Genomic DNA, 21505 nt, shown 5'->3' on the forward strand with positions numbered 1-21505 from the left:
GCCTGTGCAACCAGAGCTTGGCCACAGCACCGGGCACAGGAGAACTCCCTGCCCTGAGCTCCTCATCCTTCTGTGCCATGGCCACGGAGCTGCCAGCAGAGCCCAAATCCCCAGCACAGAGCCCAAATCCCTTCTGTGCCATGGCCACGGAGCTGCCCAGCAGAGCCCAAATCCCACCCAGAGCAGCACTGCAGCCCTGCCTGTAAACAATGCCAGTGTCTCAGCTACCCATTTGCAGTTCCTACCAAGCATCTCCCAGGGAAACGGAACCGAGCGCTGACACTGAATCATCCCCAAACAGGAACCTCTCCACAGAAGGCCCTTCCCAGCTGCTCAGGCAAACCAAGGTTGACTTTGCAGATCCGTAGGCAATTGTTTTTCCTTTAAAAACTGCCATGTTAACTGCTGGCTGACTCCACTGGCTCTGGCAGGAGCTGGGGAGTCCAGAGGCAGCTGCTGCTGCATCCCCAGTGCAGGAGGAGATGCTGGTCCAGCTGATGCCTGTTATTTTTAAAATAAATATGTAATTTACAATATTGAACAAAATATGGAATAAATACCACTTGTCACTATCCAACGCTACAACTTCCCTTAAGCCTGTAATTACTTAGAAAAGCCTTTGACTACTGTACAGATCCCCCACAGATTTTCCCTCAGTAGGTTCAGGCTGAAGCTGATGACTGTCAGCTCAAAGACAGGAGTTGATTTCAGCCTATTTATCCTCCAGATTGATCTACCCCCCAGACAAGGAGAAGAAACCAATTGGATGTTGTTCATGTTTACTGAGAGCCCTCCAACAGCTCCAGCCCAGGCTGGCGTGGCCATGGTCACACTGCCCAGGTGCCCCCATGGGGATGGCTCTCACAGGGATGGCGCTGCAACAGGGAGGGAGAATGGAGAGGACACAGCCCAAATCCCAGGGGAGAGGGAATGGAGAGGACACAGCCCAAATCCCAGGGGAATGGAGAGGACACAGCCCAAATCCCAGGGGAGAGGGAATGGAGAGGACACAGCCCAAATCCCAGGGGAATGGAGAGGACACAGCCCAAATCCCAGGGGAGAGGGAATGGAGAGGACACAGCCCAAATCCCAGGGGAATGGAGAGGACACAGCCCAAATCCCAGGGGAATGGAGAGGACACAGCCCATCTCCCAGGGGAATGGAGAGGACACAGCCCAAATCCCAGGGGAATGGAGAGGACACAGCCCATCTCCCAGGGGAATGGAGAGGACACAGCCCATCTCCCAGGGGAGAGCTGGGGAATGGCCCCTGAGGCAGGAGCCTGCTGAGCCCCATCCCTGTGTGTCCCCAGGTGTCCCCAGCCAGACACACCTCACTCCCCTCTGCTGCCCGGCCCCTGGTACCAAGGCAATTCTGAGCTGGCTGCCCAGGTGGCACAGCCCAGGTGGCACAGCCCAGGTGGCACCAGGGAGGCTCCTGGGCACAGCCACGCCCCGAGTGCCACCAGCTGCAGGGCCACAGAGCAGGCAGCGCTTTGCATCTTTAAACATAAGGTGTTTTTCCATGTCTTTTGGGCAAGAAGTACTCAAAATGCATTAATGTCTTGCTCTGTTAACAAAGAAACTATGGCAACACACACAGAGCTGCCAAGAGAATTACTGAAACAAGGTTTAATAGTTAATAAGCAGCCAGATGATGTCAGATTCATCTATTAAGACCAGTTTATATCTGCCTATTAGAACTTAATGTCCCAGAAAGTTGGGTTGGCCAGGATTAAATAGTCTTCCTTTTAGCCCAATTATCAGCAATAAAACCAATTTTCTAAAGAATAGGGTAGAGTTATCCAAAGTGTGGCCAGACCAAGCCTGTATTTTGTAGCATGCCTATAATGTTCCTTTTGTTAAGGAGCAATTTTCTAGATGTCAGAGATGTGAATCAAAATTTAATGTGTGTGCGTGTGTGTGCTATGGAAATGGCAATTGCAGTAGTTGCTCGCAGCACACCCCGACTGCCAGGCAGCACAGGAAACCAAAAGCTTTTATTCCCATTTATGCCAGTGCATTTCTGAGTGTGCTGGAATTGTTCTTCTTTCTAATTGAGGTGATCAAGAATTCTTAAGAAATAATTTTCAGCAAAAATTAGTTTCCGAAATGGAATAATGAATATTTTATGGAAAAGCATTAAGTTGCAGATACACCTGCAGAGGGTTTTGTTTACCCAGCTGGCCATGTGCACCATGAGGAGACCCTGAGGAGCTCCTGATGCGGTGCTGGCCCTGGGAGCCTGCCCCATGGAGCTGGCTGTCCATGCCACCAGCAAACCCTCCACAGCCTCCAACCACTGCTTCCTTCCTGTGTATTAACCCAGCCAGTGCCTCTTTTGCAGCAGCAGAAGGTGTCTCCATCCCTCTGCACTGTCACCTGGTGCCAACGTTCAGCTCGAGGTCCCTGGGCAGAGTCCCCCCAGCCCCTCCCCAGGCTGCTGCCACGTCCAGGCTTTACTGTGGATCACACAGCCCAGTTCCAGGGCAACTGCTGCTCCTGCAGGGCAGCTCTCTAAGGAATTTCCCCCAAACCTCATCCCTGCAGCTGCTGCCACGGCCAGAGCTGCTGATCTGCAGGAGATCCATGCCCTCAGCCTGCCTGACACTGCTCTGTCCCTGCCACGCTCTATTCTTAGCAGCTCTCACATCACAACCCTTGAAACCATCTCATCTCTGACCTACCACATCTCCTGCAACTTTCCTGCATTCCAGGCTCCAGTGCTGCTGAAATCAATCAGAAACTCTCAGAGCTCTCAGAGGCAAAGACAGGAGATTATTTCTGGGCAGCTCCCCGCTCTCCTGACTCTGTCTGACTCCTTCCGCTCCCTTACACTCAATGCAAAATTAAAATCCCTGGCAAAAAGCTCCTCCTGCACTTCCTAAAGCTTTTTGTACACCCATCTCTAACCATGGCATCCAGCACTGGAGCTTCAGCTGACCCAGAGGAGCTGCCAGGCACTGGAGCCAGCCCGGGAGCCATGGGGGGAATGGGGTGGTTCCCCCAAACAGCACCCTTGGGATCAGCCCCCAGCTCCCCAGGCAGGAGCGGCACCAGCACCCTGAGCTGCCCTGGGCACCCACAGCACCAGCACCAGCACCCACAGCTGCCCTGAGCCCTGAGCACCCACAGCACCAGCACCCACAGCTGCCCTGAGCCCTGGGCACCCACAGCACCAGCACCCACAGCTGCCCTGGGCACCCACAGCACCAGAACCAGCCTCCCACAGCTGCCCTGAGCCCTGAGCACCCACATCACCAGCACCAGCACCCACAGCTGCCCAGGGCACCCACAGTACCAGCACCCTGAGCTGCCCTGGGCACCCACAGCACCAGCACCAGCACCCACAGCTGCCCTGAGCCCTGGGCACCCACAGCACCATAGCTCTGCCTGGTTGTGCCCCACTGAACAAACCTGGCACCTTCACAGCACAGCCCAGAACTGGAATAGAGGCCTTGCACCAGTGCTCCCAGCAGAGCACATGGACAGGGAGGCCACCTGAGCCACCTGTGGGAGCCTGGGCTTAACACCTGGGCTGCACACCTGCTCTTTTGGGAACACAAGGTGCAGGATTTAGAGGGATTTCTCACATGGACACAACCCTTCAGCAAAGAAAAACACTGAACAGCTTTAAAAGGCTCAGCTCCTCATGTGAACATCATGGCAGAGACACGGAAACGTTCTCTTCTTGTGAAGTGAACAGCTGAGGAACTTGCACCAGATGGACCATATTTGGAGCTCTCTCTCATAAATACAAGATTCACCATTTGGAAGTGAGCAAGAGGAGCAGCTGTCCATTGTCCCACTTGGAGGGGTTTTGTTCACCAAATAAGCACAAGCCAGGTGTCTGTGGAAGGAAAACCACAGAATCCCAGAGCCACTGGGGCTGGAAAAGCCCTCCCAGTCCCAGCCCAGAGCCCTGAGTGCCAGCTCCAGGTGCCACCTGCAGGGATGGGCACTGCAACCCTCCCTGGGCAGTGCCTGAGCCCCCTTTCCATGGGGAAATTCCTGCTGTGCCCGCCCTGAGCTGCCCCGGCCCAGCCTGGGGCCGTTCCCTCTGCTCCTGTCACAGCCTGCAGTCAGTGCAAGCACAGAAAATGTGTCAGTGACCCCCTGATTCTCTATTACCAAGGAATCAGAATGATGATTACTGGAGTTTCAAAAGCAGACACAACCTGCTCAGCCACAGTCCTGTCATTTCATGCCAGGAGCAGTGCCACTGGAAGGGGTACAGCTATGCCCCTAATCCTGCACAAAGGAAGGGCTGGAATTTAGGGAAGGTGGCTTTTCCTCTCTGTATTTTGTTACACAAACCCCACAACAGCTACAAAAACAAGCAATAATTAAACTGCAACCTAATCTATTGTCTTTATTTAAGATAAATTATGGATTACTGTGTTATGGACACTCATTAAATTCAGAGGGCTGCTAAATAAAATGTATAAACATTCAGAACCGCCTGACCCAGTGCCCACATAATCCAATGGCAGACTCCCCTGACTCCAGCGAGGCCAGCAGCAGGCTGTGCCAGCAGGATCTGGGTCCTGCTGGAGTGGGAGGACAGGGAGCATAAATCTAAACTGGGGATGGGATGACTCAGTTGAGCCCGTTCGAATGAGGCAGACGATAAAAATACCCCAAAGACGTAAGGCAAGGCTCAAAAACACTGCTGTGCTTCCAAACCAGCACGGCTGGGCCATGCTTTCCTGCTCAGTGCCACAGCAGCTCTGCGGCGACACAGAGACAGGGCTGGCATCCGTGCGGGGTGCCAGCAGGGCTCAGACCCCCAGGGCTCTGCATGCTCCCACCCCAGAGCACGGATGGGCACCCTAAAGCAATGAGGGGCACCCCAAAAGCCCTGATTGCACCCCAAAAGCATTGATGGCACCCCAAAAGCACTGACAGGACCCCCAAAGCAATGATGGGCACCCCAGAGCAATGATGGGCACTCAAAAGCACTGATGGGCCCCCAAAAGTACTGATGGACACCCCAAAGCAATGATGGGCCCCCAAAAGCACAGATGGGCTTCAGTTCTGGAGCAGAATAATCCATCTGTAATTTATTATTTTAAAAAGTAAATTTTCCATAGGAAAGTGGAGCTTTGCCTCTTTTAGAAATAAGGATTTTCTCTCCATAATTGCCATTAAGTAATGGGCACTCATTTAATTAAAGCTCTCTGTAATTTGACAAGAACCTCTAGAAATATTTCCCCCTAGATTATCTCTTTGAGAGGTTTTCTGACAGGACGCAATTGATGGACTGGCCTTCCCTGGGAGTGGGGGAGCTCACAGAGCCCTGTTTGGGAGCCTCAGGATAAGGGCTGGGGGATCTGAAACACAGTCAGAGGTCTCTTACACCCTCCTGGATAACCCTGGAGTCCCAAAGTACCTTTTCAGAAAGAATTTCAAACCCTTGCCTTGATCTGGCCTCGTCCCTGTCAATGGCTCCATGGAGCTGCTGCCAGAGAGCGTTTGAAGTTCCTGTTTTTAATTAATAATGTCAAATGTGTGCTGCACATTTCAATGGGGTTTGAGAGACGTGCTCATTGTAAATGATTCCTTGTTAACTAATTATGAAATGCAAAGTCATTGCCAATTTGCCATTGCCAGACAATGCTACAGCTGCTTTCACACGACACAATAGGCTCAGGCTTTAAGACAGATTCCTCAAAGGCAGCAAGTGATGAGCAGGAAAATCGGGCCCTTTTCATGATGGCATTGAGGATCCCCACTGTTCTGAACAGAGAACTTACTCAGAGCTGAAATGTTGTATTCCTGCTATGATACCTGAAGCTGCTGCCTCAAATCATTGAAGACACAGACGCGGCTTTCTCTCTTTTCTTACATTTCTGTTTCCTATCTCCCTCAGCACTGTGGGTGCCACCTGTGCCCAGCCCCTGCCCGTGGCTGGCACGCAGCACAGGTACCCAGGGTCCCCCAGCACTGTGGGTGCCACCTGTGCCCAGCCCTGCCCGTTGCTGGCACACAGCACAGGTACCAGGGTGCAGGTGCTGGGAGCTGCCCCAGCTGACTGACACCAGTGTCAGAGCTGAGGCTGCAGGCTCACTCTGTGTCTTTAATACCCATATCTCACGGCAGCAGAACATCTTTGTTTACGCCTAGCACACCACATGACATGCGGCAGTATATGAGGAAGGAGTGTAATTAAATCTCTACTCTAATCGTCAAAACAAACAAGCAACGTCTACTTTGCTCATTTGCCGATAGACATCTGCGGTGGCAATGGAAGGTGCAGGTGTTGGGGTGGACGTGGCTGACAGGAGGGGGCAGAGGCTGGTGGGATGGGTGACCAGGGGTGCTGGGCACTGGGAGCAGCTCAGCGCCTCGGGCACATCCCGAGCTCCATGGGGCATGGCAGGGCCGAGGGGCACAGCCAGGGGTGCCACACAGACAGGGTACCGAGATCAGCCCAGTGAGCACCCTGTGCCCCCACCGTCCCTCAGAGCTCTCCTCTCAACTGCCTCTTAATTAACTGCCAGTAATTAGTGTCACCCAGCAGCCGCAGCAGAGTGCCTCTCAAAGGCCTCTCGCTGCCCTCCAAACACAGAGTGCATTAATCAGGAGTGATCTCAGCCAGGCCGTGGGGTCTGTGTGGCACCAAACCCACCTCCCTGGTGCTGGCCACGCTGTGCCAGGGCAGCCCTGGGCTCCAGAGGGGGACCAGTGCAGGATTTGTGTGTGTGTGTGTGTCCCTCCTGGGGCACACTGATCCCCTAACGCCACCCAAGGCTTCTCCTTCACCCAGGGGACACACAGAGGTTTGGGATGCAGGGGCAGCCACGGCCCTGCACTGGGTGTCAGAGGGACCAACAGAGGGGACGAGCTTCAAACCATGTGAAGTGATCAGGCTAAAAGCAGCAGAAGCTCCAACAGCAGGACCAGTTTCCCATTCCCTCTGCCTCTTCCCAGCTCATGTCCCAGCACACCAGCTGCAGGGGTGCCTACCAGGGCACCCACAGGCTCCTGTGACAATGTGGGGGCACAGCACAGCCTGGGCTCCCAGCCCACAGCAGCAGGGGCTCCCTGCACAGGAATGGTCACTTCCACTCACCAGGCAGACTGGCATCTGTGACACCTGGACACCCATGTGCCCCAGAGAGGGCTGTGTGACCCACAGGGACACTCTGTCACCACATCTGTGACACCTGGACACCCACCGGCCTGAGAGAGGGCTCTGTGACCCACAGGGACACTCAGCACCAAGGGCAAACCAACAAGAGCATCCCTGCTGGGCTGGGCTGGGCACACCTGGGCAAACCCTCTGTGCCAGAGCCAATAAAACAACCAAGAGTTCACCTGCAGGCAGAGGTGTGCCACATCCTGATGGACCAACTTCAGTACCACATCTGATGGACCAAACACCCCCCGGCAGCACCTGCAGAAGGGATTGAGGTATGTAGGGCACGGATCTGACAGCACTGCACAGCTCCACTCGAGCCCAACACCAACACCGACAGTACAGACCTACTTTGCAGCAAGCCTTGTGCTGCATTTGCATCGTGGTGAGACACAAAGGACTTGCAAGCAGTGGGGCTTCACTGAAAGGTTTAAAAACACTCCTGGGGGATGGAGCTCCCACTGGGGTCACGCATGGGAAACCCGATCTGTCTGCCAGAACAGCCCCAGTCACTCCTCACACACATCCTGAGAGAACACCAGTGTGGGACACACGGGGGCACAGAAAGGGAACCTGTGCGGACAGGAACATCCATGGTGCATCCCCATCCTAAAGAGAGAATCACTTCTGCAAGTGTGCCTGTAACTGTGGCACCACAGCCATGCCCCGTGCTCGGTGCTCATTCCTGGCTCAGGCACAGGTGTGACCTCTCCCCAGCAGTGACAGGGCTGTGCCTGGTGTGACTGTGGCACCACAGCCATGCCCTGTGCTCGGTGCTCATTCCTGGCTCAGGCACAGGTGTGACCTCTCCCCAGCAGTGACAGGGCTGTGCCTGGGGCAGAGGGGAGGCTCTCTGCTCAGACACACCCACAGCTCCAGGCAGAACGATGCCAGCTTTGGGCTGGGCTGGCTCCAGAATCTCACCTGAGCAGGGGAGGCACACAAAGTGAAGGAGGGCTGTGTCTGCTCAGGCACAACGAGAGCAAAGGGGCTGTGCACAGAGGGCAGAGCTGTGCTAGAGCTCCTTTAGGGACTGCCCAGCGTGTCCCAGTGCCAGGCTGGGGTGGCACAGGGGACCCTGCCCTCACCCCGACCAGCCCTTCCCGCTGCCATGGCAATACAGAGAATAACGAGCCATCCCAGAGATGCACCAGTTGCTAACAGAAATCCAATGCCCTTTTTCATGCTGTAACCTCATCCCACCCTCCTGCAACCGCACAACTGCGTCCTGCAGAGAGAGGAGAGGGGAAAACAACAGGGCTTTGTACTGAAAGACCAGGAAACAGCTCACAGACACTCAAAGCACACAGACCATGGCTAACTTCAGTACTTGAGAAGGCTCTGCGACTGTACTTGGAAGACTTAAAATGTTAATTAATAGAAGAAACAGCAATATTAATAATTAAGAACACTTTTCCAAGAAAGAGCCACATTAAATCAGTCACCACAAGTAACTGAAGCCCTCAGACCTGGCAGGTTTCTTCTGTGCACCCAAGGAGAGCCACAAAAGCTGCTCAGGGCAGAGAGGAGAAGGAGCCACCCACATCTTGCTTAACTTTATGTTCTAGGCAGCAGCAAACAGCAAGGGATTGTGACAAACCTGCTGGGCTCACAGCAATGACCACTGTGTGATGGATCACACACAAGCATTTTTAACTGAGAACTTAAAAACTGCTGAAAACAAGACAGAATTCAGCATTCCTTTTTTTAAAAAATCACACAACAGGGTTTAAGAGGTCTGAGACAAACACAGCTCATTTGGGGAACAACCTACCCCATTCTCTTTGATATCACATATTCCATCATTGATTTTATGTCTCCTGATCATCACTGCTCTTCCCAAATCTTTATCCAGAAGCACTGCAGTTTCCTGCCATATGTAACAGTCCCAGGACAACGACTCTTTGTAACATAGAGAGCCTAAGAATATTTTCTACAATCAGCTGCTTCTGGTTTTCCATCAAAAGAGGCTTTTACTACTTGCCACACCAGCAAATTCATTGTGGGTCATGAAAGACAGTCCTGTTCCTCCTGCTGGGGCTGGTGACAGCTGCCAGAGCACTGGGGAAATACACCAAAAACTCAAACTGTGCTCCAGCCATGCTGCATTTGAGCTGCAAGAGATGCAACAGCAGAGACATTTCATTGGGAAATGCCATTTCCTTGTTTCCCACCACTGCTGCACACACTGCACTGAAGGATGGTCTCTGCTGCAGCATTTCACACTGCTGGAGCCCCAGAAAGCAAATCAAAAAGAACAGAAAAAAAAAACCCTGAAAAAGAGCTGACCTGGCAGCAGGGCTCATGTCTTGGTAACTGGATGGATCAGCACCATGAAAATACATGAAAATACATGAAAATACAGTGATGTCTGCTTTGGGGCTGTGGTTTTCAACATGGGCACGTTGGTGGCTGCACACCCTCCACCAGCAGCTCCTCCATGGCTTGGAAAGGGGCTCAGGAACTGGCACTGCCCAGGGAGGGTTGGAGTGCCCATCCCTGCAGGTGTCCCCTGGAGGTGGCACTGAGTGCCTGGGCTGGGGACAGGGTGGGCATGGGCACAGCTGGGGCTCCACGGGCTGGCAGGGCTTTCCCAGCCCCAGGGCTCTGGGATTCAGCGTGGAACACCTGTTCCCAAAGGCACAGTCCCTGCTGAGCCCTGGGAACGGTGTGCACTGAGTGTGTGTACTGGAGCTAATTCAGACATCCCAGCTGAGGCCGCTTCCCCACGGCAGCCTTGTCAACACAGCGATGATGGCTCGAAAACAAACTCTGGATTTCCCTCTCGAGAGCAGCCGCTGTGGGGTGTGCACTCCAGGGTGCTATTTCGGGCTCATGGTCCTATCTTTGTCCCAGAGGCTCGTGAGCAGCAGACATGCTCCCAAAATACCTCTGGCTGGGACAGGGATGCGCTGCTCACAGAGCTGCTGCAGAGCAGCTGAGGGGCTGGGGAATGCTGCTGCTCTGCCCTGGCCCTCCCGCCTGCCACAAACCCACCTGGGGCTCCATGGGACCCCAGGGCAGCCTGGGCACCAGCAGCAGCTCCAGGAGCTGCAGGGCCGAGGCTGGAGAGCACCAACACTGAGGCAGCACCAACAGCCAGGCAGCACCAGCACCAGGCAGCACCAGCACCGGGCAGCACCAGCACCGGGCAGCACCAGCACCGGGCAGCACCAGCACCGGGCAGCACCAGCACCAGGCAGCACCAACACCGGGCAGCACCAGCACCAGGCAGCACCAGCACCAGGCAGCACCAACAGCCAGGCAGCACCAACACCGGGCAGCACCAGCACCAGGCAGCACCAGCACCAGGCAGCACCAACAGCCAGGCAGCACCAACACCGGGCAGCACCAACACCGGGCAGCACCAACACTGAGGCAGCACCAACAAACACCCAGGCATCACCAACATCCAGGCAGCACCAACACTGAGGCAGCACCAAATAACACCCAGGCAGCACCAACACCAGGCAGCACCAACATCCAGGCAGCACCAGCACCAGGCAGCACCAACACTGAGGCAGCACCAACACCGGGCAGCACCAACAAACACCCAGGCAGCACCAACACCGGGCAGCACCAACACCCAGGCAGCACCAACACCGGGCAGCACCAACACCAGGCAGCACAACAGCCAGGCAGCACCAACACCGAGCAGCACCAACAGCCAGGCAGCACCAACACTGAGGCAGCACCAACACTGAGGCAGCACCAACACCGGGCAGCACCAACACCGGGCAGCACCAACACCGGGCAGCACCAACACCAGGCAGCACCAACACTGAGGCAGCACCAACACCGGGCAGCACCAACACCAGGCAGCACCAACACTGAGGCAGCACCAACACCGGGCAGCACCAACAAACACCCAGGCAGCACCAACATCCAGGCAGCACCAACACTGAGGCAGCACCAACAAACACCCAGGCAGCACCAACAGGGCTTTGGTGACTCTGGCACCACCACTGTCCCCACATGCAGGTCTGTCCTCTGACACTCACTGAGCTGGGCAGGCATTTCCCACAGCTCTGGCCATGGAAGAGGCTCTTTTCAGCAAAGAAGGAAAATTAGGAGCAGGACAGTGTGAAAGAGAGGCTATCACAGCCATGTGCTGGCAGTGACAGTAAATGTGGGGAGGAAAAAAGCACCACAGGAGAGTGTGAGTACCTGAAGATATTTTGCTGGAGCCCAGGTGGGAGCAGTGATCCCCTTTGGAGCTCCTTGTCCAACAACAAGCCTGATCTTCCTTCTGGAGGTGTCAGAACAGATTCACTCCATGGGCAGCCCCCACCCGAGCTCACAGGGACTGGGCTGGCCCGCCTGCACCTGCAGGATGGGTCACAACCACCCAGCATTCATTTCAGCTCCACCAGAAGAGAGCGGACCCAAATTCACAGCAGATGTCAAACAGAATTATTCACCAAGTCCAAATCCTCTGGGGAAAGCAGACATCCTACTCCTGTGATGGAATTCTCTGGAGCACAGTGATGTGCTCTGGCTCTGGAGAGAGGGAACATCTCCTGTCAGGGATCACCCACGGGGGGGAGCCAGGGCTGGCAGCAGCACGGGGAGCAGGGGCATGGACCCTCCATGGGCTGGGCACCACCTGCTCACCCTGCACAGCTCCTGGGGCCCTGGCACTGCCCTGCTCACCCTGCACTGCTGGCCCTGGCACTGCCCTGCTCACCCTGCACAGCTCCTGAGGCCCTGGCACAGCCCTGCTCACCCTGCACAGCACCTGGAGCCTTGGCACTGCCCTGCTCACCCTGCACAGCCCCTCAGGCCCCTGGCACTGCCCTGCTCACCCTGCACTGCTGGCCTTGGCACAGCCCTGCTCACCCTGCACAGCTCCTGGAGCCCTGGCACAGCCCTGCTCACCCTGCACTGCTGGCCTTGGCACAGCCCTGCTCACCCTGCACAGCTCCTGGAGCCCTGGCACAGCCCTGCTCACCCTGCACTGCTGGCCTTGGCACAGCCCTGCTCACCCTGCACAGCTCCTGGAGCCCTGGCACAGCCCTGCTCACCCTGCACAGCCCCTCAGGCCCCTGGCACTGCCCTGCTCACCCTGCACAGCTCCTGGGGCCCTGGCACAGCCCTGCTCACCCTGCACAGCCCCTCAGGCCCCTGGCACAGCCCTGCTCACCCTGCACAGCTCCTGAGGCTGTGCTGCCCAGCACAGATGGGGCTGTGCCAGCTCAGCATCCCAGCACTGAGCACTGGGCACCAGGGCACCCATCCTGCCCAGTGCCACCCTCCCTGGGACACCATGGAGCAAACCCCAGGGACTGACCCCGGGCAGCCCCAGCAAGGGAGCAGCAGCAGGGCTGGCAATGGAAAAACCCCACAGAGCACAGAGCAGGAGGAGCAGAGGGGCCTCTGGAGAGCAGAGGGGGAGGCAGGGGTGCCCTCGGAGATGCCAAGCTCAGAGCATGGAAAAATCCAAACCAAGGCCAGAAGAAGCACTAGCTGAAATGATTTCCCAAGTAGTGCTGAGGGGCAACACAGACTGAACTGTTTGTTGATGTTACTCAGCCTTTTGAGAAACAGAGGCAATTTGTTCTAGTTAAAAGAAACCTGCTATTTTTTTAAAAAATCCACAGATTGATCTTTACATCAGAAAGCCGTGTAGAGAAACACACAACAGGCTGGAAGTATTCATTAATCAATCCCTGAGTTTGCCTCGCTGCAGCTGTGCTTGTTTGGACACCTGCTTGCGATGCTCCTGTTGTGGCATTTCACATCTCACAAGGAATAAAACCCATGGAGCAGAGCAGCAGCCCCTGGCCCTGCACTCATCCACACTGCACCGGGGCGGCCACAGAGCTCCTGGGCTGGCCCTGGCAGAGGGAGCCCAGCAAAGCCCCAGGCTGGCACCTCCTGCCCCTGTCCCATGGCACAGCCTGCACCCACCCCAGCTCCCCCAAACCTTGGTGCTGTTACAGGAGCAGCACTCTGGGGAGCTCAGAGCTCTGTGCTGGGCGCACAGCCCCATGCATCACCCCAGCTCCCCCAAACCTTGGTGCTGTTACAGGAGCAGCAGGGCACAGCAGGAACCCCAGCGTGTCCCAGCCAGGCCCAGAGGCACCCCAGGCTGTGGCCAGCCCACCCCAGCAGGGCTGACACGGAGGCTCCACACACAGCCAGCACTGCCAGGAGAGGGGATTGCTCCCTCCTGTGCCCAAGGTCCTGCCAAGCCTCTTCTGTGCTGGAAGGGCCACTAATCCATGCTGGTTCAAAGTTCTGAGCAAACCTAGAATCAGGCTTGAATGTGAAATCATGGGGCCTGTTTGCATGGGCATGAATTATTCATGTGCTTACCATATGCAGCATTGAGCCTTTAGAGTGCAAATTATTGGGGACCAAGCTTTGGCCCTATTTTCTGTGAAGCATAAAGCACGTTCTCCAACAGTGCAAACAATCCAAACATAATGTGTATCATTTTCTGTGTTCCCTGCTGGCTGGTCTTGCCTGCCAGTTCCCATTAAGACTGGAACCAGTGCACAAAAAGCCAAGGGGCAGTGTGTGGCTCTCCCGTGGACCCTGACACTTGTTTCACAGGGCAGTCTAATGTGCCACATCTCCCACACTGGAGGTGGCCTGTATCCCATGTCCTATACCCCATATCCCATATCCCACATCCTATGTCCCATATACTATATCCCATATCCTACATCCTATATCCCACATCATACATCCCATATCCCACATCCCATATCCTATATCCCACATCATACATCCCACATCCCACATCCTCCTGACAGCGAAACCCTGAGCGTGTGGGTGAAGTGGTGCCCATGCAGCAGCAGGGCCCAGAGCAGATTCCCCCTCAGCCAGAAATGTTTCTCCTGATGCTCACGGAGAGCAGGAGCCTGAGCTTCAGCCTCAGCCTGCCCAGCCCACCTTCCTGACCTTTGTCAGACACAGAATTAAGAGTACAGGAATTCTGCAAGGAACCAGCGTGTGCCTTCTGCCCCACCTACACACCAATGCTGCTCTCTGCTGCCTCAGCTCTTGAGTTCCCAAACACTCCAACAGGTTATTCTCAATCTAAGTTTCTTCCCCAGTTTCTACCAAGTTTCCCTGTTCCTTGGGGTTTTTTCCCGGCCCGGATATCTGAAATACTCATATGATGGCCTTTTGTTGCCACCAGGGATCCCTCTGAAATCCCAGGACACAAATCCCACCCCAGTATTTTAAGCAGGGATGGCAACTTTTGTGAGTTGTGCGTTTTCTCTTTCAGGGGTTAGGAGGGGGTTATGGTCAGGATAATAGTGGAAAGGAGAAAGAATTCCTTTTTCCTGGGCAAAGGCAGCTGAGGCAGGAATGGAGACCCCAAGTGACACAGCAGAACCTGCGATGCCCCCACAGCCCCACTCCTGCCCTCCCCACTCTGCTCAGAGCCACTCTGGGGCTTCCTCAGGGCTCCAGTGCACACATCATCCATGGAAACACAAAATACCACTGGTACCTTGGGACAGCTCAGCTGCAGCCAAGTGCCGGTTTGGACAACAAGGAACCTCTGTGCTTTGCAGGTCACCCTGCAAGTCACTCAGGCATCGCCAGCCTCAGGAGCCCCCCAGCTCTCTGCTGGAGCCATAGAACCAAGCAAAGGTATTTTCTGCACTAATAGATGACATTGATCAGCTTCCAGAAACATCAGCAAAGCTATAAAGACATTACATTGCAGTTTAATTTCATTTAATTTAATTACACAGCAGGGCTAACCATGGGCCTGTAAGGATTCATGGGCACAGGCAAACCAGCAAGGCACATAACTCTGAACATCATTCAGTGCCTGCACGTCCTCAGCTCTGCCAGGTACTGGGGGAGCCCTGAGCAGCACCTGAGATGTAAATGAAGCCATCAGCACTGGCACGCTGTCACACTGTCACACCTCATTGCCTGGCACTGCTCAGACACGGCTGTTCCCACATTCCCAAGCACTTCTAATTCTCCACAACTGTCACCGAGAGCAATTTAATTCCTGGAGAACGGTGGCAGAGGGAAAGAGGACACTGACAGGTCTCTTCTCTTGTGCAGAGAAGCTGAGCCGCTCCCAGGCTGGCCCGACACCAGCTCAGGAGAGAAGCACCAGCCAGCACGGATCCCCTTGCTGGCACATACCTGTGCAGGGGCTGGCACACACCCCTGTGCAGGTGCTGGTACAGAGGGGTGTGCCAGCACCTGCACAGCGCAGTGCCAGCCCTGCTGGGAAGGTCACCACGCCAGCCCTGGGGACATGGGGGAAGGAGGGCACATCCCCAGCCACGTGCTCCTGCATGTTATTCACAAACCACAGGAAAGCCATTCCAAGCTGGTCATGAGGACCATTGCCTCCACAGAATACAACAAGTATTAATCTGATTTAATATTTCACTCAAATGGTACTTCCAGTGACTTTTCCTTGATTGTCCTTGTCCCTCCCTATGCATCAAGTGTCCTTCAAACTGCTGGTGTGTTTGTTCCTTTTTTGTTACTCCAGCTCCATGCGAACAGTCTCGGCTGCCCTGAGGACTCATTTCACCCTGATCTCCTCTCCTCAGATCTCCACAGACACACGAGCCCCTCGAGACTGGCTTTTCTTGAGACTCGAGCCAGCCCTGCTGTGAGGACAGCACAGCCATTAAACAGCTCAGAGCCAGTCACCCCATACTGCCCACGGCACCCCACACCTCCATGGCTTGAAAGTGCCGAATTCCCAGGATTAACCTATTTCTGCATTAACGACACACGGCAAAGCTTCACGCCTAGGAAGGTTCCAGTGCTTGTCAGGAACGAGGGGCAGTGGCTCTGCTGGGCACAGAGAGCCCAGAGGGAGCCAGTCCCTGGGCACAGCATCCCCGAGCCGGGCGCAGCCGGAGCAAAGCCCTGCTGAGGATGCTGAACACAGCTCGGCTGGCACCTCCTTGCCATCCCACTCCCTCCTCCCCCCGCCTGCTTACTTAGCTACCACTTTGATAACACAGAAAGGCTTTTTTCCCTTGTGTTTAAATATCAGGGAAGGCATCTGTGCTCCCAGCCCACAGCCATCAAAGTCAGGCCATGGGAAAAGCTCTCCCTGCAGTCAGAGCAGGGAACACTCCAGTCAGTGGTGTGCAGAGCATGGACATTAACACATCTGCATCCGACCCCAAATAAGTAGTATTTGGGATTTTACAACTGCCTTACTGGGCACTGGACCATAGATTTCCAATAAAAGGACAACATTTCCTGCCCAGGGCTCGCAAGCCCTGCCCAGCTGAGGTGACAGCCGGGTTCTGTGAGGAGCAGCCGGGGCAGGAGGAGCATGGCTGGCACCAGCAGCAGCAGGGACGATGCTCAGGGCACCAGGGCACACAGCCAGGCCATGCTGGCTGCCCCAAGACCAGCACTGATCACCTCAGAAGAGAGATAGACAACACTTCTCCTGATCCCTGGATCCATCTCCCAGGTCCCTCTCCCAGGACAGCAGGATGTCCCCAGACCTATCACAAGCACATGGCACCCAGGGACACTGCACCTGACCCAGGCCAGCCCTGAGCACACACTTCCCACAGTCAGGCTGCTCCACTGCGAGAGCTCCAGCCATGAGCTATAGAACTGGGAACGCATTTCAAAGTTGATTTTGATGCAAGTAGGATAAACACAGGCGCCTGCTCTCGACCCCCTTACAAAACACCATCTGCATTCTGGTAGAGTCAAACAAGGGATGGGGGGAAAGCGACTGAGACAAAAACTAATAATGATGAAAGTCACTGGGTCGCACCATTAAAACCTTGAGCATCAGCAGAAAAAGCTAATTCAGCATCAGGACACGGACAGGAACCCTGGACCAGTGGCCTCGTGTCAGCGAGGGGAGGCACAGCACAGCACAAAGCAGCAGATGGCTTCACAGATTCTCATGTATATTTACACACAGTTTTTTTAGTAAACCACTTTGATTCAGGAAAAACCACATCCAAAATGCAGTCTTGAAATTCCTCTTCAGACACAATTGCATAGAGAGATAAATCTTGCTGTGGTTTCCCCCCTCTCTCAAGTAACACAACTGTGGGCAATGCTTATAGCACTAAGTGTGCCCTGTATTTTCTCCTGCTCAGCCCTGGTGCCCGAGTCCAACAACTATGCTAAGCATTTTCCAGATATCTGGGTTGAAACATTCCCATTGGCTTCACAATTACGGGTTTTCCTCACCTGGCATAAAAAATAAATTTAAAAGAAAAAAACAGTATTTTTTCTTCTAAAAAGGAGGGAGATGTCAATAAAGCTTGCCTGGCTGTTTCCCAGAACAACAGCATAATTCCTGCCCAAATGACAAAGAAGCCTCATGACTTCTGTGCCTCCTCTCGCTCTCCAGCTCCTGCCAGGAGGGCACAGCTGGGGAGAACAGGGACAGGAGCAGAGGGAACGGCCCCAGGCTGGGCCAGGGCAGCTCAGGGCGGGCACAGCAGGAATTTCCCCATGGAAAGGGGGCTCAGGCACTGCCCAGGGAGGGTTCAGTGCCCATCCCTGCAGGTGGCACCTGGAGCTGGCACTCAGGGCTGGGGACAGGGTGGGGATCCCTTGGTGGCCACAGCTGGGACTCAATGATCCTGGAGGCTTTTTCCAACCCAAATGATTCTGTGAGACACCCCAGTGCCCCGTGCCCTGCACAGAGAGATGTGTCTCAGCCAGCAAACAAGCACTGCCCACCCTTCCCTTGGGCTGGAGAACAAACCCACTCCTCGAGGGAGGAGTTGTTAAAAATCCTTACAGGTATGAATAACAAAGCCTGAAAAGTCCCTGCAGACAAGGGTGTGTTTTTCCTGATGGAAAACAGCCCATGGTGGTAACGCAGAACCCACAAGCCCACTACGATTCACTGCAGCTCACCGAGCCCTCCTCACTCCAGCACACCCCAGCTCCGAGGGCTCCACCCTGCAGCCCTCCTGTTCTTTTGCCTTATTTTCCTCCACCCTGCAGCCCTTCTGTTCTCTTGCCTTGTTTTCTTCTTCCCATCCCTTTCCCCTTACTTCGTTTTTCCTCCTCCCCCTCCATTCATTAGCTTTCTGTGTTCATGAACAGGGTACAATACACCTCGCCAGAACTGAGCTCTCACAAAGGCATCCCTGGGCAGCATCTCCAGCTGGGCAGGCTGCAGCTCCCTCCCAGCTGATGGACGTGCAGCTTGCCAGCTTTCTGTGGGACTGGAACCAGCTGGAGAGCGGCTCCCAGAGCCAGAGGAACCCATCTCCCCATGCCAGGGCTGCCTGGGAGCACACACAAACACACAGGCTCTGCCTCTCACAGTCAGCCTTCCTGCTAGTGAACCCCGGTTGTGAAATGCCAGAATCTCTGGCAGGCTGTGAGCAAGCAGGGAGAGCACGGTGGGCACGCTGCAGCGGGCAGGGCACCCCAAGGGGTCAGACAGGTGTGCCCAACACACAGCAGCAGGCACACCTGGCCTCACCTGGCACCCCAAGGGGTCAGACAGGTGTGCCCAACACACAGCAGCGGGCACACCTGGCCTCACCTGGCACCCCAAGGGGTCAGACAGGTGTGCCCAACACAGAGCACTGGGCACACCTGGCCTCACCTGGCACCACGGCCACGGGAAGGCTCCTGAACAGGGGGATGGGGACAGCACAGCAGCCAGGAAGGGAAGCAAGGAGGGAGCAGCAGAGCTGGCCCTTGGGCACGGATCCCCAGAGCCCAGCTCTGCGCTGCCTGGCCCTGGATGGACCAGGAGCCAGCCTCACACAGCGGCTGAACCAGCCCAGCCTCCATCTCTGCCACAGAACAAGCCCAGCCAGCACTGACAGAAAAGATGCTGGAAAAGTGGGGAGGGTTGAGAGAAGGTCCTTAGGACATACTCTGGAATACCAAGTGTACCCTTGGAGCCAGGCTTGGAGAGCTCAGCCCACACACCCCACCAAGGACAGCAGCAGCCGTGGCCTGCCAGGGACAGGGTGTGACACATGAGCTCCTGCACTGCTCCAGAGGAGACCTGGGGCTGCACGGGGGCAGGCTGAGGAGAAATGGCCATTCCTAACAGGAGGAACAGCAGAGAACCCTCTGGAGGCAGATGTTCCACACCAGAGAGAGCACACACATCCCTGCCCACCCCAGGCTGAGGAGAAATGGCCATTCCTGACAGAGGGGGACAGCAGAGAACCCTCTGGAGGCGGGTGTTCCACGCACATCCCTGCCCACCCCAGGACACCCCCGTGCTGCCCCAGCCACAGCGCTGTGAGAGGAGCCAGTGACTCAGTGAAGCCCCAGACCAGTCCCCAGGCAGTCAGGGACAAAGACTGTAAGGTCTGCAGTGATTTGGAGTGTGATCTTAGTGCTGGTTGTGTTACTAGTGACTACAATAAACGTTAACCTTCTATTTACATACACCCTGACAAACTAACAGGGATTATCTGCTGGATTTCAGCAGTCAGGCTCATCCTTGTGCAGAGATCCAGCACAAGGAACCACGTACGGGCAAAACTGGACATACCAAACGGTCTTTTCCTTTTTATATTTTTAACTGATTTCTCATAATATTGTTGTCACTAGTAACTCTTCCACATTATGCCACACACAAAGCCAAGTATCAACTGGCTTCTTTATCTAAGGAAGTTATTGGGATGTCTCAGGAGATCACCATAGCAACCGTGCCATGACAGTAAATATGAGTTCACTGGAACAACACTATAATTGCTCTGAGCACATTCTAACAAGGAATTATGGAAAAGCAGGAGACATCAAGGAAGCAATGTGCCAATAACTGGGACACAGCAAAAGCGCTGATTGAAGGTACCTGGAGAGGTGCTCCCAGGCTCCTGCCAGCAGCCATTCAGCTGCAGAGCTCCCTCACCCTGGCTGGCTGCACACAGGCTCAGGGCAGAATTAAAAGCTTCTCAGAAAGAAATTTTGTTTTCAGAATGTAATTGCAGCGAAGCCTCCGATTTGAGTGTCTTTACTCGGCTTGCTCAGTGTGAATTGCTAATAAAAACGTGTTGGAGAAATCAACCAGCTCTTGTGCCAGGAAAAGTTTGCCTGATTTAACCCATCAGCTGCCAGAGCAGCACAGACAGGTGTGGTCCCCTCACCGAGGGCAATCCCAGCAGACCCCGACCCTCACATCGCTGCACTCAGACCCAGACCAGCACATCGAACCCCAGGTTTATCCAGCGCACAATTCCAGCACCCCCACACACACAGGGATTTGTGTGTGCGCTCGGTTGGTGCCACAGGGCCAGCCAGCATCCAGGAGTGCCCCGGTACCGGCACCCGTCCGCTGGCCCGATGGCTCTCCCGACTCTTCCCCCACCCGCAGTCAAAGTTTCCTTCCTTGCTCCTCTGAAATTGCACCCTGCACCCGAAATTTCGAATGCAACGGTGTTACCTCACGGCGTATTCCTAACCCCCCCAGTCTGTGTTTTGGGGAAAGCCCCAGAGCCGCTTTCTGCACTGGCAGCCGTGCTCGGCGCTGATGCCGGCGGCACTTGGCCATCCAAGCGGGGCTGTCCGTGCACAGACCGAAACTTCGCTACTGAGCCGTCCCCTCGCCCCCTTCCCAGCCCCCCGTGGGGTGTCCGTGGGCAGGGTCCCGCGTCCTGCGGGGAGGCAACGCCCGGCCGGACCCCGCACCCGGGCACGGCCCCGGCCGCCCGCTGCGCCGGGGGCACCGCCGGGGGACCCCAGGGCCGGGCGGGGCACCCCGGGACGGGCACCGCGGGACAGGGCACCCCGGGACAGGGCACCCCCGGACAGGGCACCCCGGGCTGGGAACCGGGGCACCGCAGCAACGGCGCCGCCGGGGCAGGGCAGGGCAGAGTGCCCCGGAGCAGGGCATCCCGGGCAGGGCAGGGCAGGGCAAGGCAGGGCAGGGCAGGGCATCCCGGGCAGGGCAGGGCAGGGCAAGGCAGGGCAGGGCAGAGCATCCCGGGCAGGGCAGGGCAGGGCGGGCACCCCGGAGCATCGCGGTCCGCACTCACCGTCCTCTCGCTCGTCGAAGACGGGTCTCTTGGAGGAGGAGGCGCTCGCTCCCATCCTCTTCTTCCACTTGCTCCAGGGAAACATCGGGGCAGGCGGCTGGCATGCCCTGCGGCCTCTCCCCGCCGGCCCGGCGGCTCCCGCGGCCGGCCCCGCCGCCGCCCTCAGCCGCCCCGCGCCCCGGCGCCGCCCGCCCGCATGGCAGCGCCCGGCGCCGCCGCCTCCCGCCCGCTGCCCGCGGCGGCCACAGCGCGGCGGGGCGGGGACACGGCGGCGGCAGCGGAGCGGGGCCGGCGGAGGCGGGCGGGGCCCAGCGGGGCGGGCCGAGCGGAGCGGGGCCGGGGGCCGGGGGCGGGCCGGGGGATGCGGGCAGTGAGGTGGAGCGGGGCGGGGAAGAGCGGGGCCGGGGATGCGGGCAGTG

The 21505-nt window shown here is 56.1% G+C and overlaps 1 protein-coding gene across 1 annotated transcript in view; it reads right to left on the minus strand.

Moving 5' to 3' along the window:
- STK32C (serine/threonine kinase 32C) overlaps positions 1–21166 on the minus strand; it is a 70246-nt gene extending 49080 nt beyond the window's left edge. The window contains exon 1 of the mRNA XM_058810445.1: positions 21087–21166. Within this exon, the coding sequence (XP_058666428.1) occupies positions 21087–21141 (55 nt within the window). The 5' untranslated portion in view covers positions 21142–21166. The remainder of the gene's footprint in view (positions 1–21086) is intronic.
- Between the last annotated feature and the right edge of the window lie 339 nt (positions 21167–21505).

Source organism: Ammospiza caudacuta, chromosome 9 (assembly GCF_027887145.1).
Source record: "Ammospiza caudacuta isolate bAmmCau1 chromosome 9, bAmmCau1.pri, whole genome shotgun sequence".
Lineage (NCBI taxonomy): Eukaryota > Metazoa > Chordata > Aves > Passeriformes > Passerellidae > Ammospiza > Ammospiza caudacuta.